General features: G+C 39.4%; 1 protein-coding gene across 1 annotated transcript in view; it reads right to left on the reverse strand.

Moving 5' to 3' along the window:
• rgs3 (regulator of G protein signaling 3) overlaps nucleotides 1-18,416 on the reverse strand; it is an 86,185-nt gene extending 67,769 nt beyond the window's left edge. Inside the window, exons 1-4 of the mRNA XM_022769474.1 lie at nucleotides 18,361-18,416; nucleotides 18,031-18,108; nucleotides 14,847-14,958; nucleotides 10,248-10,291 (exon numbers count right to left, since the gene is read on the reverse strand). Of these exons, the coding sequence (XP_022625195.1) occupies nucleotides 10,248-10,291; nucleotides 14,847-14,958; nucleotides 18,031-18,108; nucleotides 18,361-18,369 (243 nt within the window). The 5' untranslated portion in view covers nucleotides 18,370-18,416. The remainder of the gene's footprint in view (nucleotides 1-10,247; nucleotides 10,292-14,846; nucleotides 14,959-18,030; nucleotides 18,109-18,360) is intronic.
• Between the last annotated feature and the right edge of the window lie 2,146 nt (nucleotides 18,417-20,562).

Consider the following 20,562-nt stretch of genomic DNA (forward strand, 5'->3'; position numbering starts at 1 on the left):
CATAGACCCAGGCTGCAGTCCCAGAAACAAACAGTTACCCTTTTCCAAGACATATTTCATTTGTCAGTTTCGGCACCAGAATCAGTTCATGAATGAAGCTCTTACTATCAGAATAATAGAGTGACTATTTATCTTATTCAGAAAATGAATTACCTAAAGAACTGTATTAGCTAAAATAGCTAATGGTTACTTTACTCTAGCTATCCCTTTTTACAAATCCACCCATCCAAGAGATAAACATAAGAGCTAATGAAACAAAATTCAATGAATGGCCACTGGCCTGCCATGGAGTGGCTAAAAATACAAGCAGCATTTCCCCTTAATCAGATTGATTAAAGTGCTCCCTGGTTGAAGCCCTCCCCCTGAGCCATCTGGCAGATGAGTTTTCAGTGTGTCATTGGACTGCTGTCAACACACCTCGACTAAGCTGCTTCCACACAGGTTAGCATGGTTTCAGTGACAGCTAATGTATGTAATACTACTGAATGGACACACATTCAGGTACCTTTTTTTTTTTTTTTTTTTTTTTTATAATTAACCTAATTGTAATGTTTTGCCTTTATGTGGCAATGATCGATTACATATATATTATGAATGTTTAAAAAGTTCAACACTTACTGGCTTTCATGCCAAGAGTTAAATAACAAGACACTTCCGGTCTTTATGTCAAGCTACAGCAATCAGCTGCAGGCTGTAGCAAAAAGATACAAGAGTAGAATCAATCTTCTCATCTAACTCTCAGCAAGAAAGTGAATAAGCTTATTTCTCAAAATCTCAAACACATCAAAATGAAGGTATCTGACGATGCAAGTATTTTTTTTTAGGTCATTATAATTTTCTCGGTGATTTGTTTTGCTTGATGAAGAGAAGTGCTAGTAGAGCACCGCCATGAGCTATAAATCCCTCCCACTGTCCCAACTGACTGCCCAGCCCCATATCCTCCATGCCCTCGTCGAGCGCAATCTCAGCCGCAATTACCTCTGAATTGTTTGCACCCACTGCTGATGGAAGATTAGCTCTGCTCTTGGGATAGACTAGACTGAAGTTTGTTCATGTACACACGAGTGTTTTGAGTGTACACATTAGAGGGGGATATGGCAGTAGACAGAGAGAGCCAATGAGTAATGCACAGAAGGAAGTGGAATTTTCTAAATTTAATGTGCACACCACAGAAGATCAGTGCACTAAAACGAGTGCACATGTCCTCATTGTGGTAAAGGTAATCTCCATAAGGCAATAAAAAAGGCCTCAAAGAACACATGATGCCGGCGACCGTAATAATGATAATGATAATGATAATGATAATGATAACGATGGAGAATGCCGAAGTGTATGTTTTGTTTTCGTGATATTGTAAATCTCTAAGATAGCTTTTCAGATTCTTGCCAGAAAAACACAGTAGCAGGAATGGTGAGATATAAAATGTAAAGTGTCTTATCAAGTGTTCATGTTGTATCCGGCCATGCTCCTCAGGGATCAAAGGGTTTTTTTTTTTTTTTCAAAGCAAGTCCCTATACACCATCACACCAAGCAGTGTCATACTCTATTAGTCCAATACACTGGTGCTGAACACGGTATCGTAATTTGTCACTCCATCACAGTTGAGTTAGTTACAGATAAAACTACCAGCACATCAATGTCCCATTATCTCATAGTAATACGTAATGAAGAGCACGCTAGTATAGCCATTGCTCTCATGTCAGACATAAGAGCTAATCGTGGACACGGTGCAATCTGATACAAAGCATGGTAACTAACTGTCAATATGCATTACACACAAACAAATGCGTGTTTTATAAAAAACTTAAAGCATGGAATGCGATTTCCTCTCAACTCAGTGGCTTTCCCACACTCTTTCATCTATTTCTAGTTTGTTTGTCTGGTTTCCAGCTCAGAGCTCTGCTGTGGTTTGCCTAGACGAAGTTGCCATGAAAAGAGCATGTAAACTGGAGCCTTTGGCCCGAGGCCCTTCCTATAGCCGCCAGGGAGGATGATAAGCACATGACAGGGCCGAGCAGAAGCTCTCTGAAGTCGAATACTGTTTCCAAAAAGTTTTCTGTTGCTTTTTTTAGCATCAGTAGTGTTGCGTGTTTACTTTCGTCATGACCATTTACGCAGTAAGTGAGTTCAGTGATCATTTGGCTTTTTTTTGCCCTTTCACATAATCATATCAGTTGTGCCTTTATTGCATAAGCATGAGTTTACTATTTTGAGCCTTAGATAAGAAGAGTATTCAGGTCAGTGCACATAGGTCTTTGTTTACATAAAATCTGTTATTTTGAAATGTGGCTTGGGATGTGTATGTGCATACCAATGAAATGGAAAATGTATTATTAATTTGGAAAACGTCTGCACACTTTCCCATAAAAGTTCGTGAATAATTCAGATGCTGATTGCCATTTGTCCTGCACTTAATGGAACAGGGAATTTAACGCAGCTCACGAGAACACGTTCATCACCAATGCAGCAAGGTAAGTTGTTGGTGGTCGTAGATCTAAATGCAATCATATTGCTAAGATGGAGGTCTTTAAGTGATTATATTTAGATGTATAGCCACTATCTCTGCAGTCCTGGCAATCTGTGCCACCATATTAAATCAGAGTAAAAGCAAAATACACTTTAAGTTGTGGCTCGACTGGAGGAAGAGGGTACATCTCGGTTCAACGAGACCCCAGAGAGACTGGTCCAGCCCTGGCCATGTTATGGATGGCTACCATAAAGTAGGTATTTCGCTGACATGAGTCCCTAGGTGCCTATCGTTCTCACCCTGCCTTCAGACTGCAAGTGGCAGCCTGTATGTCATGCAGTCAATGAAGTGCCAGAAAAGCACAGAGAAACTTAAAATGCATAAAAAGGCATACTTTCTGCACATGCATACACACGTTGCAAACAGGTACCTACAGCCTCACATCTTTATAGATATGTTTAAGATGTCTTCTTATTCCTAGAAAAAGCATCAACAGTGAGTCTACGCTTGAAGTAATCAAATCAAAATCGCACCATTATTTACTGTGTCTACAAACGTCACATGAACGTCATCCCGAACATAATAAACAAGGAACACTCTGACCTTTTAACATACAGACCTGTACAAAGAAAAAAAAACGACTGTATCTGTATGCACAGCATCCGCCTGTTGACAGTGCTCCCTTGCTGTTCCGCGGCCTACACGCAAACCATCACACTGTGATTTCACCTAGTTTAGCAGCGTCTCTCTGCATTCGGTGCCTCTTATCTCATCTCTTCTCAATCATCACATTCTCTGCTCGAAGTGTACAAACGATAATTAATATTTCACAACCAATAACTGCAAATTCAGCATGAAATATGATTTGTATGCATGGATCAAGAGTGAAATCGTTTGCAATAACTGACCAATGAAGAAGTACAAAACTGATGTGTAGTATAAATGTATGCAGACTATACTGAGGTGAGGTAAGTAGTTTTAGTCGTTGTTACTGCTGTGGTTTGATAGGTGGAGATTAGTCATGATTTTGTGGTCATTAGTGACAACTGCATAATGCCAATGAGATATTAATGTTACTTTCCGGGAAATAGTGATAAATGAGTAACGATGCACTATGCACTTACTGGAATTTTCAGCTTTCGTTTGTTGACCATTATCATTACCATATTTATGTAGCCAGTTGTTGAAAAATTTGTCATCATCATTGTCACCTCTGTGCCACAGAGCCCCTCTGAAAAATTACACCATCAAAGTCCTATAGTTGTTCTACTTCAGCCTAGACACACTTAATCACATACAACCTCTAAATTTATAAAGTCTGAATAATAGAAAAGCTAACTGTCCTCCGACTTAATGCAATCAATTACGGGTCTAACTCACTCAAGTTACATGAGTTAAAGTTTCGTTTAATTCAGCGTAGCATTAAGAAAACCACTAAGTCAGTCAATTTTTTAACATAAATTACACTTTTCCCATGCTTGCCAAAAAAACAAAACATTTCTATCACTACAGCTCTCACAAGATTTCTGATATACTTCCTATTTCATGCAGCTGAGCCACAATAATGCAAATCTCTAAGTCTAAACCTTTGAATGTATCCTGAGCAGCACCCTCAATCAGTAAGCACTTACATCCCCACTGTCAGATAGCAGGTGCTGCTGAAGAGAGCTCGCCTCCCTGACGAACCGTTTCTTAGGCCCAATCCGGTCAGCCAAGTTGCCCATGATGACTCTGTGATGACCCTGATGCACTCCACCGGTGGTCAATAATCTCATACAGTGTCTCTCCTTTCTCTGTGTTTTTCGTTTACCTACACAACGATTCCTTGCCGTCTCTCTTCCTGCGTCACTGACACACTTACACACACACACACACACACACACACACACACACGACTTTCCAGAGACACAATTGCACCCCCACCACCACCACCACCAACACGCACACTTTCCTTTCACGTGTAAATCTGGGTTACATCAGTTCTGTTTTGAGCAAGTGCTAAAATAGGATGACCTCCAGCTATGGAGGAGAAGGACAGGGGTAGACAAAAGGAGGCGAACGGTCTGTGACAGAGTCAGAGATGGATGAAGACTGAAAGTGTATAATTGCTCACAACTTCAGACACAAGGAGAGCGTTTCTTACTTCTGCATAATGAAAGTGCTACTTTACCGCAGTCTGTGCTCATATCTTTTAAATGGATCAAGAAAAATTCAGTGTAAAGAGCCAATTTTAAAGATGAACAATGCCTTAAAAATGAAAGGTAAACACAGTGGACACTTGAAAATCCTGAATAAACTGACATGGATGAGACTCATTTAGTCTGTAGGAGATACAATACTTCCCTATGATGAAAACATCTAGTGGGGAGGTCTGTTACATGACAAGTGAATGGTATGTGGTGATATATGGGGGCCACATACGTTGGTCGGTGGTCCCTTGGGAATCAGTGGAAATATCCCAGTTTTGGTGTACAGAGAATTTATGTATGTTGTTTATGAACATATTTGTGTGCAAGTGTGGGTTTCCAAGCTTTTTTCTTTTTTTTTTCTGGATTTATTAAACCACCACATGTTAAGTTATTTATAGCAGCACTGTACAAATACAGTGTTTTGTTTACTTTTAGGCTTGCACGGCATTTTCTGCCTTTATTGGACAGGCGATGGTGGAGAGACTGAAATACTTGAGGGAAGAGAAGGGGGTTGGGTCAGGGTTAGGGTTAGACACAGGTCTTAGTTATTTCGCACAAGCATACACATACTTGTAAGAATGAATGAGCACACAAAAAATGAAATGACATTATAAATACATCACATTATGAACTGTATGTTTTTAATTTTGGTTTTAATTGTGACCAGGTCAGGAGCAGTGCATCCCTTAACAGAAGGGAAGAGTAGTAGTCTTCAGGGTAAATGCAGTGTTCAACTAAAAACACAATAAGGTGTCCTAAATCTCTCTCCCTCTCTCTCTCTCTCTCTCTCTCTATTAACGTGTGTGTGTGTGTGTGTGTGTGTGTGTGTGAGACCGTTGCACAAAAAGACCAGAGAGAGAGTAATTCAATTAGAGTCTATCACATTACACACATATCTCATTTGAGTAAACACAATCACACAATCACACACTCACACACACACACACACACACACACACACACACACACACACACACTGCAGCAGCAAAGGTCAGGGCCATTCAAATTTTTCAAACATGACTTAGTGTAGATGTTCTCTGTAGATGTTCTCTCCCAATCTCCTTTGATATCTTTTCCTTTCTCTTTTCATTCCTCTCTCCATCCACCTCACATGTTCCTCCACTTCACACACCAGTGTGCCCAACTAATGCACGAAGGTCAACCACTCTGTAAAGACTCATCACTTAAAGATAAATGAGCACTACAGCGGGTTAGCAACTGCCAAAGAGAAGAGAAGAGAAGAGAAGAGAAGAGAATACCTCATTTGATCACTTCATAATTTTTAATCTCTAAAGCATAAAATTAATGTGGTTTGTGACAAAGGAATCCTATCATGGACCTAAAAGTAGCTTTCTTACAGTATTTGTCATAGTACTGTACATGTGAGAGATATGAGTCAGAGCAAACTGCATGGGGTGTTTCATTGTGGCTACTGTTTGCTCCTTGAGGTATGAAATGAACTGCTGACAGGTGTATCAACTATAATAGATGACTGCACCTTTTGTGTGTGTGTGTGTGTGTGTGTGTGGGGTGGGGGGGGGGGTTCTGACAGGGCAGATGGAGGCATGAGGCTGACAGAGGAGAGAGAGGAGGCTGAGCCAAGTTATTCTTAACTGGAAACAAGCACGCACATGCACACACGCACGCACGCACGCACGCACGCACGCACGCATGCACGCACGGACGCACGCACACACACACACAATCTCATTGCTGTTTCTCCGTCTTCTTGTCTGTCTTCTGTCATATTTGCTGCACCAGTTTGGTATTTTTGGGGGCATCCTCGCAAGGCTGTCTCAGCCGACTCTTTTGGGTAAGTATCAAGGTATCAAGCTGTCAGTGGTCCCTACTGCTATCACTGTGATATGTAATGTGTAATTTATTTGTTCATATATGGCAGTTTTATGACAGGACAAGAGCCTCACAGAGAAAGCCAAAATAACAATTATAAAGTACAAACAATTCAGTAAGAAATGGCATAACATCAGAGAAAAAAGAAATATGATGAGTAACGCTACTGTTTTGTATTGATACAACCATTCCTGCAGACCTTCTTAATGTGTCGCATAAAATCCAAAATCTACCTTTAACTCCCTCATACTCTCTCTCTTTCTCTCCCATGCCGTCTTACGTAAGACTTTCTATTTATATATGTTGCCTAATTGGATAGACTGAATAATATTGGAGCCCTTTCTTTCCTCTTTTCCAGCCTGTGGGACAGATATCAGGCCCCTCTCATTCTGTCTGGAATTTCTGAAAAAAAAGGCCCTTTAAAAAATTCATAAGCTGCTAATGAGGTTATGCAGCACCATTCAAAGCAAAAAAACACTGTGACGATATGTGTATGTGCGTGTGTATGTGTATGTGTGTGTGTGTGTGTGTGTGTGTGTGTGTGTGTGTGTGTGTGTGTGTGTGTGTCTCTGCGGCAGGGGAGGTTTGGGCTCATATAGTTGCTTGGTGAAAAGATTAAACATATGAGCAGACATTCACAGCCCGAAACAAATTGCAGAAGAGTCACAGTGACTGTATGGATTAGAAAAAAAAAAAAAGAAAAATTGCCCCACCAGCTATCCAGTCTGTTCAGCTTATATTTTTAAAACCACTTCTGAGACGTCCTCATTAAGTGGGCGGTGTTGAAATGCTCTAGTTTTATGTAATTGTTTCCATAAGTGCAAAAAGAAAGACTGATTGGTTCAACCAAATTCCATAGATTCACATGATGTGTAAATATCTTGAGAATGCAATCCGACACCCCTTTGCACAGGTGCTCCAGCAAACCACAAGGAGTCGCTAGTGCAGCAATAAGACCAAGCGTCTCTCTGGTTTTCTAACACAAACTCTGCCAGTTATGATTGATGCAGCTGCAGTGTGAGACAGTGTCTGTTCTCTGTGATATCTGAGCATAAAAAAACAAATTGTACAGAAACAGCTGCTGTTTTTGTTTTTTTTTTCCAATTCCCTGAGTTTGATGGGATTGTGATGTGAAGGTAACATGAAAGTGTTTTTATGCAGTGCGCCCAAATTGAATTTATTGTATTTTTTCAATGTGTCATACATATCCATATGCAAACTGGAAGAGTTATTGGATGCTGTTATCAGTTCCTTTTCATACTGGTTCTGAAAGGATCCCATCCTAACTTGACTCTACTGTAAGAGATGGGTGACAAAATCAATATCCTTATAATGTGTAAAAATGACTACTAAAGTGTAGTCAAAGCTAACATGAGGCTTCAGTAGCCTCAGTTAGACAAATCAAGCACAGTTTCTTCCAAAGTTACAATCATTTCAGTTCAAAATTCCCCATTTCTTTTTCTCCAGACACACACTTGTTTCCTTGCTGAGCAGCAGTAATGAAAAGAGGGAATTTCATAACAGAAAGACTGTAAATTCAGAAGAGACCTGCTTGATTGATGCAACTGCTACTGCTGAAGCCTCAGTTTAACTTTGGTTAAACTTTGGGATCTCGTCTACCATCCCAGCTGAATCCCCGCCAATTTAGACAAGAAGAATTATTTCAGCAACCACAAAATGCATGACTGTACTTATGCACATGAGAGTATAAATTAAAGACAGACTTGTGAAAATGTGAAGCTCTCCTTAAAAGAAAATCTTTTCAAGACTTTCTTTCACAATTTTTTATCATTTCAAGATCCAACTACCTCCTCCTCTTGGGTTTGGTTCCATTCTGGATCTGGTTTCTGGTTCAATGTAGAAAACATTTAGGCAGTGACAAACAGCCCCAACAGAAAAATTTACAGTTACTTGCAAATATTGAAATGTTGTGAGGGATTCAAAAGGATTCAGATTTTGGATTTGATATTGCTATCAAATCCCAACCCTACCCTTCACCATGGTGCCACCCAGCTACATGTCCTTGTTTTGAATTACGGATCTGCATATGCTAATATTTCAGCATGCTAATGTTAGCAACTTGAGCAGTTTTCAAGACACTTTTATGCTGTGCCAGATTACATATTTCACATCAAGAGAAACTCCAGACACATAACAATTTATGACAGTTTTTTACACAAGGTAAAAATCTGTGAAGTGGATTCAGAGAGTGTGTGGCAGCTGCTATAGTTGGATACAAACAACAGCTTGAGAGATGTGTGCAAGATGAGGGGGGCAAGAGTGTGAAAAGGTGGAAGAAAGAGATGAGTAGAAGTGATGAAAACATAACGTATGGCAACATTAAAAGGATGATGAAAACTGCAGTTTCATTCCCTCATGACACACAACCCAAGTTTAAAAAAAAAAAAAAAAAGCAATAAAATGGGCATGGAGAGCAGAAGAAGAAAGGGAGGGGCTGCTGAGGAGAAAGGAGGGAAGGACTGGCTACCACCACCTGCAAACACGCTCATTAAATAGAGACTGCAGAAAATTTCAAGACTGAAAAAACAGACTCCAAAACCATAAAATCCTATCAAGGCATCTGTCAGATAACTATCACACCCTCCTTTTTTCTGCCTACTTCCCAGCAGCTTGCTTTTCTGCTCCCTCTTACTCCATTTGAGTGCAGCTGATTTGAATTTTTTATGTGAAAACTACTGTCTAAACATTGCCATGACTACTGAGAGGACAGATAGTGATGCAGATTCCCACTGATATTTTGAGCTCTTTTAAAACTAATCATGTAGACCTCCGCTTAAGTAAATAATTCAGCTAGTTGTGAAGGAGAGAACTGTTGTTTTGCAACTGAAAATTAGCACATGCAGTTATTCATAGAGGTAATGTGTATTTTACATCTCAAACAACATCTTGGTATATATGTTTTAGTGGCTTTAAAATCTTTCCCTTTTTTGCCTTTAAACTTTTACTGAGACCATTTTTCACACCACCAGAACCTCTGTTGTGGCCATGTATTTTTTATACTGCTGAGACAATGGAAAATGTTAGACTTTAAAGTGCCATTTCAGTGTTAAATAATTGGTGAACACAGCAATGTAATATTAATAATTCTGCTTTTTCCTTTCATATCTTAAAATGATAGCCAGAGAGGTGTTACAGGGGATGGAAGAAAGGATGATTATTTGTCATAAATGTCATAACTGTGATTGTGTAAACAAAGCAAATCACAATGTAAAATAGGTGCATTGCATTTGAACACTTGTAATGTTTTTGTACTGAGCACTACAATCCTTGGGTCACATAGTTCAGTTTTACACTTGTGTCAGAACATATCAATTTACTGTATAGTCCACAGTCTTATTTAAAATGAGGATTATCTTAAATCTGAATTTATAAAATACTTTTAAACCCAAATATAATAATAAAAAACAACCAAAAGCCTGATGGTGCAATCATAAAATCTATACACTATATGTTTCTATAATATATCAAGAGCAAATGGATGGTGAATGTGTGATAGAGACAAGTCTGAGATGGAGTCAGATCTGACAAAGACATGCAGAGAAAAGACATTTTCATTAGAGCGTTCTGCTAATCCTTGTGTCTCCTCTGTAATGTGATTTCCACCAGAGTCAATTGCCCCTCCGGCTCGCAGACAAAATAGGCTGTTCACATCAGACCTTCCTTTCCTCCTCTTTTTTTCTTTCAAACAAGCACAGACGCATGCAATCTTTTTCTCTTACCTCTGTCATGTGAATAAGGTAGAATCTCAGTTCTTCAGCATAATCTGTAAAACAAAGTAACACCAGAGATCAATTTGAATTCTTTCTTCATGTCATCTTTTTTCCTTCCTGCCAATCTTCTTTTCTGTTTCACTTTCACACTCGCCCTTCCTTCCTTCTTGTGCATAAAGCAGCGTTTTTGAAGCGCATTGATTTCCAATTATGATTTTACCAAAATGCCTATATTGATGGAAAGCTTTTACTGTATGCCAGCCTTATAGACATTCACCCATAATTCACTGAGGAAGCGCTCTGTGAGACAGGCCTGTGGGTCTGGAGTCAAGATAAATGGTTTTAATCGAATGATCCTTCCCCTCCAACACAGACACGCACTCAAACATACACCCATATAATCTATATGTGGTGGTGATGTTTGCTATTTTATTAGAAGAAAGCACACACACACACAAGCCAGCGGTCTAACCATGACTAGCAATCTTGTCTAGATCATCACACTGAGGAGCGGAGCGGCCCTGAGGATTAAATATGTTCCAGAAAGACAGGGGTCATCTATTCAACCCTACACGCCTCCCTTTCCTATCTATCTATCCATCCATCTATCCATCCATCCATCCATCCATCCATCCATCCATATGAAACTCAGCGGGTTCAATAAACATGATACATTGAAGTCCCTCAAAACCTGGCTTTAAATCTTAGGTATATCTCTATTTTAAAAAATCTTTGGGTAGACCTTACTATTATACTTGTTTACAGTTGAAATCTCAAAAACTCAGCTTCTCTACTTCATCAAGACTCAGTGGGTGTCTTTTGATCAGTCTTGATTGACCAAACATCCTGTAGCAACTGTCATCAAATTCTGGCTCAAATGTTGCTGAATCTTGATCGAGGAACAGAAGTGACATCATCATTTTCAAAATGCACCTGGCCCACTTCAAACCAGTGAGAGGAGCTCAGACAAAAACAGAAATACAGAAATCGTTCATGTGAAATAACCAAAACACTTCCAACTTTGGTAGAAAATGATGTTGGTCTGAGAGACCCCATCACTCGCAGTGAGAAGCTGATTGAGAAATGTTTTCCTGGCTTTGAATAAGACTCACTCACTCTGACTGCATGATCTGTAAATAAGGGTTGCCGCTCTGAGAGGGTGATTCAAATTTACATAGAAAGGCAGGAAATGTATTTGGATACTACCTACAGTAACTGAATGCACTGAGGCTGTTGAGGTTGTTTTGTCACTGAGCTGCAGAGGAGAGTTAGTAACACAAAGGGGGAATTTTGTGATAAAAATACTGTCAAGACTCCATTAGGAAGCGATCTTGTTACATCCAATATGGAGAGGACAAATGATTTCAGCGTGATTTCAGATTTTGCCATGTGAGCATCTAAAGACTGAGAAAAAACGTGAACTAGTCCTATGAATCTGAATTCTAAGGCGTATATTTATGAGCGTGTTTTGTGACACCACAACTAGTTTTGAAGCCGTGTGTGGTCACTGAGAATGGATTTATTTTTTATCAAATTAGGAGACAAATAAACTTACATTAAAAAAATTCTGGAAATTTCAATAAGCTAGAAGGAGGATTTCAATATTTTTTAAGAATGTAATTGAACTTTTCTCATATGAGACATAAATTTTGATCTAAACCAGAACACTTTATGTCTTAAAACATGTCTAGAGGGGATCTATAAATCATCTGAACTCATCCATCCTACGTTTACTAAATCCAGACTCTCTAGGCTCAGTCTCACAACAGAGCAGAGAAAAGAATGTGTCTGCTTTTTTATTTCATGTGTTTATTACACTCCCAGGAAAGTGTATAAATCCACCTTCGACATTTTCACCCTGAATTGTGTCAGCAGACAGCAGCCTCCGATTGCAGTGGATGTTCAGAGGCAGCTCTTTAGCTTTTTGTTGGCTCCTGTTGGCTGTATTATACTATGTCTAACTGATACTGCCCACAGCGCTGAACAGAGGAGAGACAAACTCCCCCTTAAAACGATGGGTGGTCATGGTCAGTGTGTGATGTAGTTACAGCAGGGGCCATGGGAAGTGTTGTGTTTTACCAATTTGTGTCTCTTTTCATAACCAGCAGCAGAGGTCACTGTTGGATATCTTTCTGATTTTCCACAATCCAGCAGAGTGCTCCCATACAGCACGTCAGACGGGCTTGCTGATGATGTCAGGTAAAAAGCTTGTAACTCACATGTTTAACGATATCCATGTTTTCGGTTTAAATGTTTTCTTTAGGTCATGAAAATGCTCAGAACCTTTTGAATACTATCGAAAAGACACACTGATATATTTGTTCTTGATTTCTGAAAAGTTATTATCTTAAATGTGGAGTGGATTTACATAATAGAATTGACATAGTGGTGTGTCAAATGTGGAGAAATTTAAATTATTTGCTGTCACTCACATTTTCTCATGAATATAGTGAAGAACAGACACCCCAAAGGTGAGAAAACTGTCTTGCTTCTTGCAGTGTAGATGTACACTGCTCTCTTGTTTACTTAACACTTTGGTGCACGAGTTGTCAAAAGGTTTCACATCATGCAGATGGTTGAGGTGGAGGTGGTCTTGTTAGTTTGTTTAGTACAATGACATTTGGATTGACACACTATCACTTAGTTTTAACATCACTCTATTTAATATCGCTATCACTTCCCACGCTCCTCAGCCTAGTAACGAGGTGACAGGAACACAGGAAAGCCCCTGTATTGAACTTGCACTGTGTCATACACACACACACACACACACACACACACACACACACACACACATGTCAAACACACCCTTGTTGAAACAAACACAATCCCCCGGCGCCTCTTTCCTGAGTGACGCTGCCGAAGCGAAATAACAATGACAGGCAGCGGGGTGGAGATGTGTGTCTGTGTGTGTGTCCTCTCATGAAACACACAAACTCTACTGAATCCCCACCCTGGTGATCTCCAATTGTTTGGGTCAAGGGTGGAGGTCAGAAGTGGCCCGGAGGAGACCAGTGATGTCCGCAGGGAGGGCAGAGAGGCTCAGACCGCCCTGCATCAGGGTGCTATGTTTTGAATTCATAAATGCTTGTGCTGGAGTGTTTTCTTAACGTTATTCCTTACTGTGTCAACCTTACCTGCAAAATGAATGTGTTTTTCATATTGCTGTTTTATATCTGCAATTAATTACCCTCTCCCGTGTCTGGCATTTCTGTTGCTTCCGATAACAGATCAAGAGGTAACCACGCTGTCATAAGCCTGACTCAGCAGATATGCTAACTCGTCCGCATTTATATACGGTACCAGTCAAAAGTTTGGACACACTTTCCCAAATGGGAAAATTGATTTCCCTCAGTAGAATACATAGCGAGAACAGTGAGTTATCTGCATTTAAGACTCTGATTGATTTCAGTCAAAGCCAAAGTTTGTTAACCTAAAGGACGATGACAGCGGGTTCCAGCACAAGTGTCTCCTGCCTGTGGAGAAAGACTAGCTATGGGAGGCTATGCTAACACCTGTATGTAGGGGGCTTTATTCACTGAAGGTCAGGCCCAGCTTTTGAGTAAAAGATTCAAAAATATTAATTATCAAAACAGCATTGGTTTGTACTGAGTAAAGTACTGAGATCTCAGAGCACAATTGTCCCCCTCTACATTCACACTGACTCTGAACACTGCACTGCCTTTAAAGTCATTATTCTGCACTGAAGAACACAGCATCACCCCAACACCTGTTATCCTTTACAAATCAATCCCATAATCCTGACACTACTAACATGCTGTTTAGTCCTGTTTATTGTCACAGAGCATTTGGTACTTTCACGCCATATACAACGCTACATTTTCAGCAGCATCGGTCTAAGTGCATCCCCTCTCCCCTTGCTGTGTCCCAAGCATGACTCCAAACTTTGCCCATGTCTCCGCCCACCACTCTAAACACAGATATTTACAGTGAGCCCTATTTATTTGACTTGCCTACGCTGTGCGCAGCCCCGATGGCCAGCCTATTCTCTCCACATCGCCAGAGGAGATGGTTGTTTATACCAAGGTGAAATAAAAAGACAAAGCAACAGGAACTTGGGCAGTGTTTCCCTAAATATCCTCTGGTTAAGCTCAGCTGAAACGTTCACTGTAATCATAGTGCTGTAAGTTTATTTCTAGTTGTGCTATTTGCGTGTTCAAATGTTACAATTCTCTTTTATTATTCTGTGTTGAACTATAAAAGGTCAAACATAGTTTAATATGCTAACATATAGATAAGATTGTTTCGAGATATATTTTACAGATTGCACTTTTGGCTGATGTTTTATTGTTTTTGGTCTTTTAAGAAATTTGTTGATGTAGTAAAACAACCGTTTGACTCAACATCTCTGACATCTCAGAATTAAGGCTCATTTAGTTTACAGTGACTATAAATATTATATTTAAGAATTCAGCAGAAAAGGTTATTGCTGTGATGTGTGACCTTCCGATTACAGGACCGACTCAAGTGCCCTTATGTCTGCAAATTTACAAAGCAAATGATGAAACTTATACTTGTCCTGCATATAGACTGACAAAATCCAGGATTGCACACAGTTTGGTGACAGGTGTATTAACGCTTACGTACCGTCCTGGAGCCGGAGCTGTCTGAGGTACAGGGGACTCTGAAGGACGTTACACCTGCCTGGCTCATTTTCCCTTGTCACCAGCATCAGGTCGTTGTAGACAAACACTGTGACCTAAAAAAATCGAATGGACAGAGGTGGAGGAACAAGATGCAAAAGAGAGGGACGTTTTAAAAAAAAGAAGATGAGAAATGGAAGAGGAGGAGTAGGTGAGGTTGAAAAGGAGACAAGAAGGGAGAGGGGGAAAAAAACACTGAATTTAATTTCATACTGACCAAGACTTTACACCTTAAGATAATCATATCTCACAAAAACACCTCTGCAATCCAGTGATATGCACATAACACCATCTAACACACTTCAAGTCTCACCTCCATGCGAGCCTTATGCCTTAGCACAGGAAATGCAGCTCACACATACGTAGGTATGGCCAAACACTGTAAGTTTTAGCTTGGTTAGCTTTTGTGCATGCATGCCAGTAATATGGCCCACTGTCTGGAGAAATTAAAATAAATAAAGATAGGAAAGAAGTATGAAGAATTAAAAAGAAGAAGTAGATGATAAAAAATTTTTAAAAAAAACGAAGTCTAGATGTGTGCATAGTGGTCTCTTATGTGAGACTGTGCTTCCAAGCAACATAACGTGCATACAGATGGGCACTGTTTGAAGACAAAGCTTTTGCTTTGGTGGCTTCCTCTGAAGGGTGAGATAGTACAGTGGGTATTTCAGATGTTGCCAGTATCTGGTTAGAGAGAGAAAGTGTGTGTGTGTGTGTGTGTGTGTGTGTGTGTAGGTTTGAGTGGGTGGAAGAGGATGTAAGTAAAAGTAAAGAACAAGGACAAAGCATATGAGAGTCAAGCAGCGAACTGTTTTCATACAGAGAAAACTGTAGAATTATAATACATAAAACACATTATATCATAATACATATTACATATTATTCATATACACATTACACATATATTAACACATACTTTTCATATGTTCATAAAAGTTAACACAAACATGTGATGCCTTTCTCTCTCTCTCTCTCTCAACTACTGTATGTGTCCTGTTCCCAATATCCCGTATTATCTTCTGATGTATTGTAAATGTAAAGATAATAATGACTTTCTCTGATAACTTTAATTCATTAAAGGACCAACACATACTATATGACTCTGTTAACAGTGTATTTAGCAGGTTTAAACTGATTTAATTACCTGCATGTTTACTAACTAGAAATAAAATGTTTAACGTTAATATAATTTAAATCCACTTCGGTCTTTTATGTCCAAATGTCACTTTGGAGCATTACTAATATTTAATCCACTTAAAGTCTATTTTGGACATTTTGGTCACTTTGGACTAAATCCAATTAGTGCCATGTTCTGCTTATAAATTGTGTACAGACATTAAAAAAATACAGTTTGTGCATTTTCCTCCAGGGCAGACTTATACAACTCTAGTGAGTAAAGACTAAAAGCTGGAACAACACAGAGAGATCATTAAAAACAGTCTGTATAAATTGGCACAGTGGAGAGAAACTCCTTCCTGACAAACACTGGCTGTTAAATATTTGTTTTATGACTGACCCTAGAGAGAGGCCAGAATTACCTTCCATGCCAGCAGTCACTGCACTTCACTGCACCACAGAGCAAAGATTATCTGACAGGGCAAATTAAAGAACTGTGGCAAGAGCTTCATTCAATCCGGCAATATTCTTTTTCTCTTTCCACATACAGTACGGTCTACACACTCACACTTCTCATGCATTTTCTAAAAAAAATAGTAAATAGAAAGTATGAGAACTTTTATTTTTTGTCGCAGAAGTGTTACATATTTTCTACTTTAACCTTTACAATATACTGTAAAAGATTTATAAAGATTTATAAAGCAGAACATCATTGTAAGGTCATCTTATTGTGAAAGGATCATTAATATACACTACTGGTCAAAAGGTTTAGAACACCTCAATTTTTCCAGCTATTTTAAAAATAAGGAGTCATGTAATATTCCTGTTGAACTAAATTTAATCAAAATTTTTGACTCATCCAGCAGCTGAACACTCTGGCACTCCTGTCCATTGTGAAGGCAATATAGAGTACTGCTTCCTGCAGTAGAGCATTGTCCTAATAATGCATTAGAGGATGCAGTAACACAATCTGCAACACTGCCTTTGTACAGGCATGGGGTTTCTAAGTCATCAACAAAACCTGTGGGAATTGTTTGCATTAACTTTCAAGGCTTCATTTACTTCCATTGCTGCAGGAAAGCTGTAAATTAACCAATTTCTTAACCCCCCCCAAAAAAACCTGTTTACATAATTTTTCAGTTTTTGGTGATCTAATTTTTTTGCTTTTTACTTCGGGCAGTTTACCTTTGCACCATGTAAGGTTATTCACAGAACTTGATCTACTTCAATAAAACTTTCAATAAAAACTGTTAAAATGTGGCTGTTCTAAAACGTTTGACCAGTAGTGTGTATCAAAGAATCTGCAGTTTCTTTTGATAGATTAAACAGAATATCTGTGATAGTCAGATCATACACACACTCCTCCTTCATCAATTATTCATTTTCCTCAACTCATGTGGGCCTGATAGTCCAGAGTAGTTACAAATTCATCAGAGATGCTCAGATGTTCAGACATCTCCTCTCAGGATGTTGCTCTGTACTTGTTCTCCCTTTCTATATACATGCATTACTCTAAAATACACACATTTTGACTTGAGATGCACATTGAGGCAATGGACCGTCACTTCCAGTTTGACTAAATAAACAAGCCACGTAACCGGTTGTGACAAACCAACAAAATGTTTGCCACTAGTCAGTTTGTCTCCTGCAATCTGAAGAGAAGAGGAGAGGAGAGGAGAGGAGAGGAGAGGAGAGGAAAGGAGAGGAGAGGGCCTCAATCTTTCTGTATCAATCAAATTATAAAAGTCTTGAAAGAGCACAAAGAAAATCATATTTCCTCTACCCTGATATCCAATCCTGCACTTTCTAGGCACCATTTTGAAGCTTTTGGTTTCTCAGTCAACAACAACCAAAGTTCCTGTGCAGTTCAGTAAACCGAAGAAAGGGCTTCAAGACGAAGTTATTAACATAAAGTGTAGCAAACGTACACACAGAAATGTTTTATTAATGACATACGCTCACATCGCATGTCTAGACAAACATAGCATCATTACTGCACTGATGGCACTTACCTTGAGAGAGTGGTGCTTGCTCTCATGTAATATCATCTCCTCAGATATGATGAGCGTTCGGCTGCACAGGTCAAGAGGCTGGATAACAGCAGATTACACAGACAGATTAGGTTTAAAACAAGATTAAGTTTTCAGACATAATTTTGAGGCTCATTCAATGATAACTGATACCTTTCATCAGATATCAATGACCTCAAGCACATCGAGCTGGTGTTTTTAAACTTAGCATTTCCATGATGTCAGAATCATGAACATATGTTAAGCTTTTCACGGGATAAAATTCAAGAGGATAATATTGCGATTGTTACTGATTACAAAAAGTTATAGTACCAAATCCATCTCAGCTCCCAAATCCAAACGATCTGCTAAACTGATAACAGTGAGCCTTCTTTTTGCTGTGAGAAACGCAAGTGTAACAGTTTCTATGAAGACAGAGAGCGAGCTGTGAGGCGGTACGTGCGGTCTGAGTATGACAAGACACTGACACTTAAAATGAACAGTGTGGCAACGTGGGAGGAGGGGACTTCCTCTCAAGTCCAGGTTTTGAAAAAAGGGCCAATTTTATATATGTGTGTGTGTGCAGCAGGGTCAGGGTTTCATGTATGAAATAACAGGAAGTACCACCGCAGCCCATGCATTGTTAAAGTGTAAATGACTAGAAGTATCTGACATGTTGTAGTAGGAGGAAACATATCACACCTTTCTCCTTTGGTTATTTTATCATGTTTATGTTGCAATGACACATGACTTGGCATAACTTTGCCTCTGCTTCCTAATTGGACTGGACTATACCCCCTTTACAGGAATACAAAGTCTTTCTCATTATGATACTACACAAAATATATTAAGTATCAATAAACAATTTTCTGACCAGAGTAAACACAACATCAATAAAAGCCAAAATAAGCCCTTTCATTTCATCAATACAGTTCCTTCTCTTCTTGTACTGTATATAAAAGATAAGTGCAGAAAATAACAATCCTTGTTACTCTGTTTTTACCACTGACCTCCGAGGTTCACTCTCCACAGTTTCCTCTCTCTCCTCACAGACAGATAAGTGCTGTAGCCCAAAGGCAGAAACTCCAAAAAAAAAATCAGCATATCTAAAATGAGTTATGTATAAAAATAGAGCCCTCTCGGCTTGCAAAATGTGAGATGCTCAGAAAGAAAGATCAACATATTTCATATTTCATAAATGCAAAACCATAAATGTCTACTTCCTTTAGACTGAAATTTGCAGGGGGGGAAAAAATCATCATACTCTATCTAGAATACCATCTGTTGCACCATTGGACTTCCCTGTCATCATCCCCCTCTTGCTCCTGTCTGTCTTTTTACTGCATACTGATAATAATAGTTTGGCATTTTGGAGAGATACATGTACTCGCTTTTTTGCTAAGGGTTAGATGACAAGATTAATATCAGTCTTATATCTGTCCATTAAATATGAAGCTGTAGCCATGCGCCTGTTAGCTTAGCTTAGCACAAAAAAAGGGAAATGGGAGGAAACAGCCAGCCTGGCTCTGTCCAAAGGTAACAAAATCTGCCTACTAGCACCTCAAAAGCTCACAAATGAACACACTATATCTTGTCTGTTTAATCTGCAGAAAAATAGAAGTGTAAAATCATGTCAGAACCTACTGCACTACAAAGGCTAGGAGCTAGATCCTAACAGGATGTGAATGAAAATATTCTAATGCGATAGTTTAGCCTAAAATGTATACAATGAATAATTAAAACTGAAAATTTTGATGCGCAAAAATCTACTGCAAAACTACCAACAATCACCACTTCAGAAACACACACATATTCACACAAATTGGCCTACCTGAACAAAGATGGGGAAGATAAGGATCTTGGGGGCCACTTTGACATATCCATAATTGCCATGTGGAGTATGTGAGCGGACGATGGTACAGTTCTGGTAATTGGCAAAGTTGGCATTCTGCTGCTGGTAGTTGGACATGCCGGCATTAGTGGAGGTGGACGAAGTCTTTGTCGACTTGGAGTTGTTAGACCGTCGTAGGAAGCCAGTGCGGCTAGAGAGACCCCCACCACCACCTCCTCCAATACCACCACTCATTCCTCCAGAAAAAGCACCACCACCACCACCGCCACCTCCCTGGGGTTGTGGAACAGAGGCCTGCCGTGTGGGGTATAATCTGGCAGCTGGGAAACAAAGAACAAAGAAGAATCACTTTCATTCTCATCTTCTCATCTAACTCTCAGAAAAAAAGATAATCAAAATATTTCCCAGAATTTCATGGTCTTGGCGTAATGGAGACCTGGCAACACAAGATTAGCAGTTTAGTCCTCAAATTTGGGCCAAAGGTTGTCCAGAAGTGCAAGTGGTGGTTAATCAACTAATCAAAACTGCTAATCAATATGGACTGAGCAGAATTTCATGTCCCAAATTTTCAGGTTTCCTGATCTGAAGACATAGTTTCCTGTTAGGTTAACTTTACCAGCCGGTTAGCAAGAGGCTCCAGCTGCTTTTTAAGCTTCAAGTGTTGCTGAATTTTCAGGGTCACT

Source organism: Seriola dumerili, unplaced genomic scaffold (assembly GCF_002260705.1).
Source record: "Seriola dumerili isolate Sdu_G_001 unplaced genomic scaffold, Sdu_1.0 BDQW01003009.1, whole genome shotgun sequence".
In the NCBI taxonomy this organism is placed as follows: Eukaryota; Metazoa; Chordata; class Actinopteri; order Carangiformes; family Carangidae; genus Seriola; species Seriola dumerili.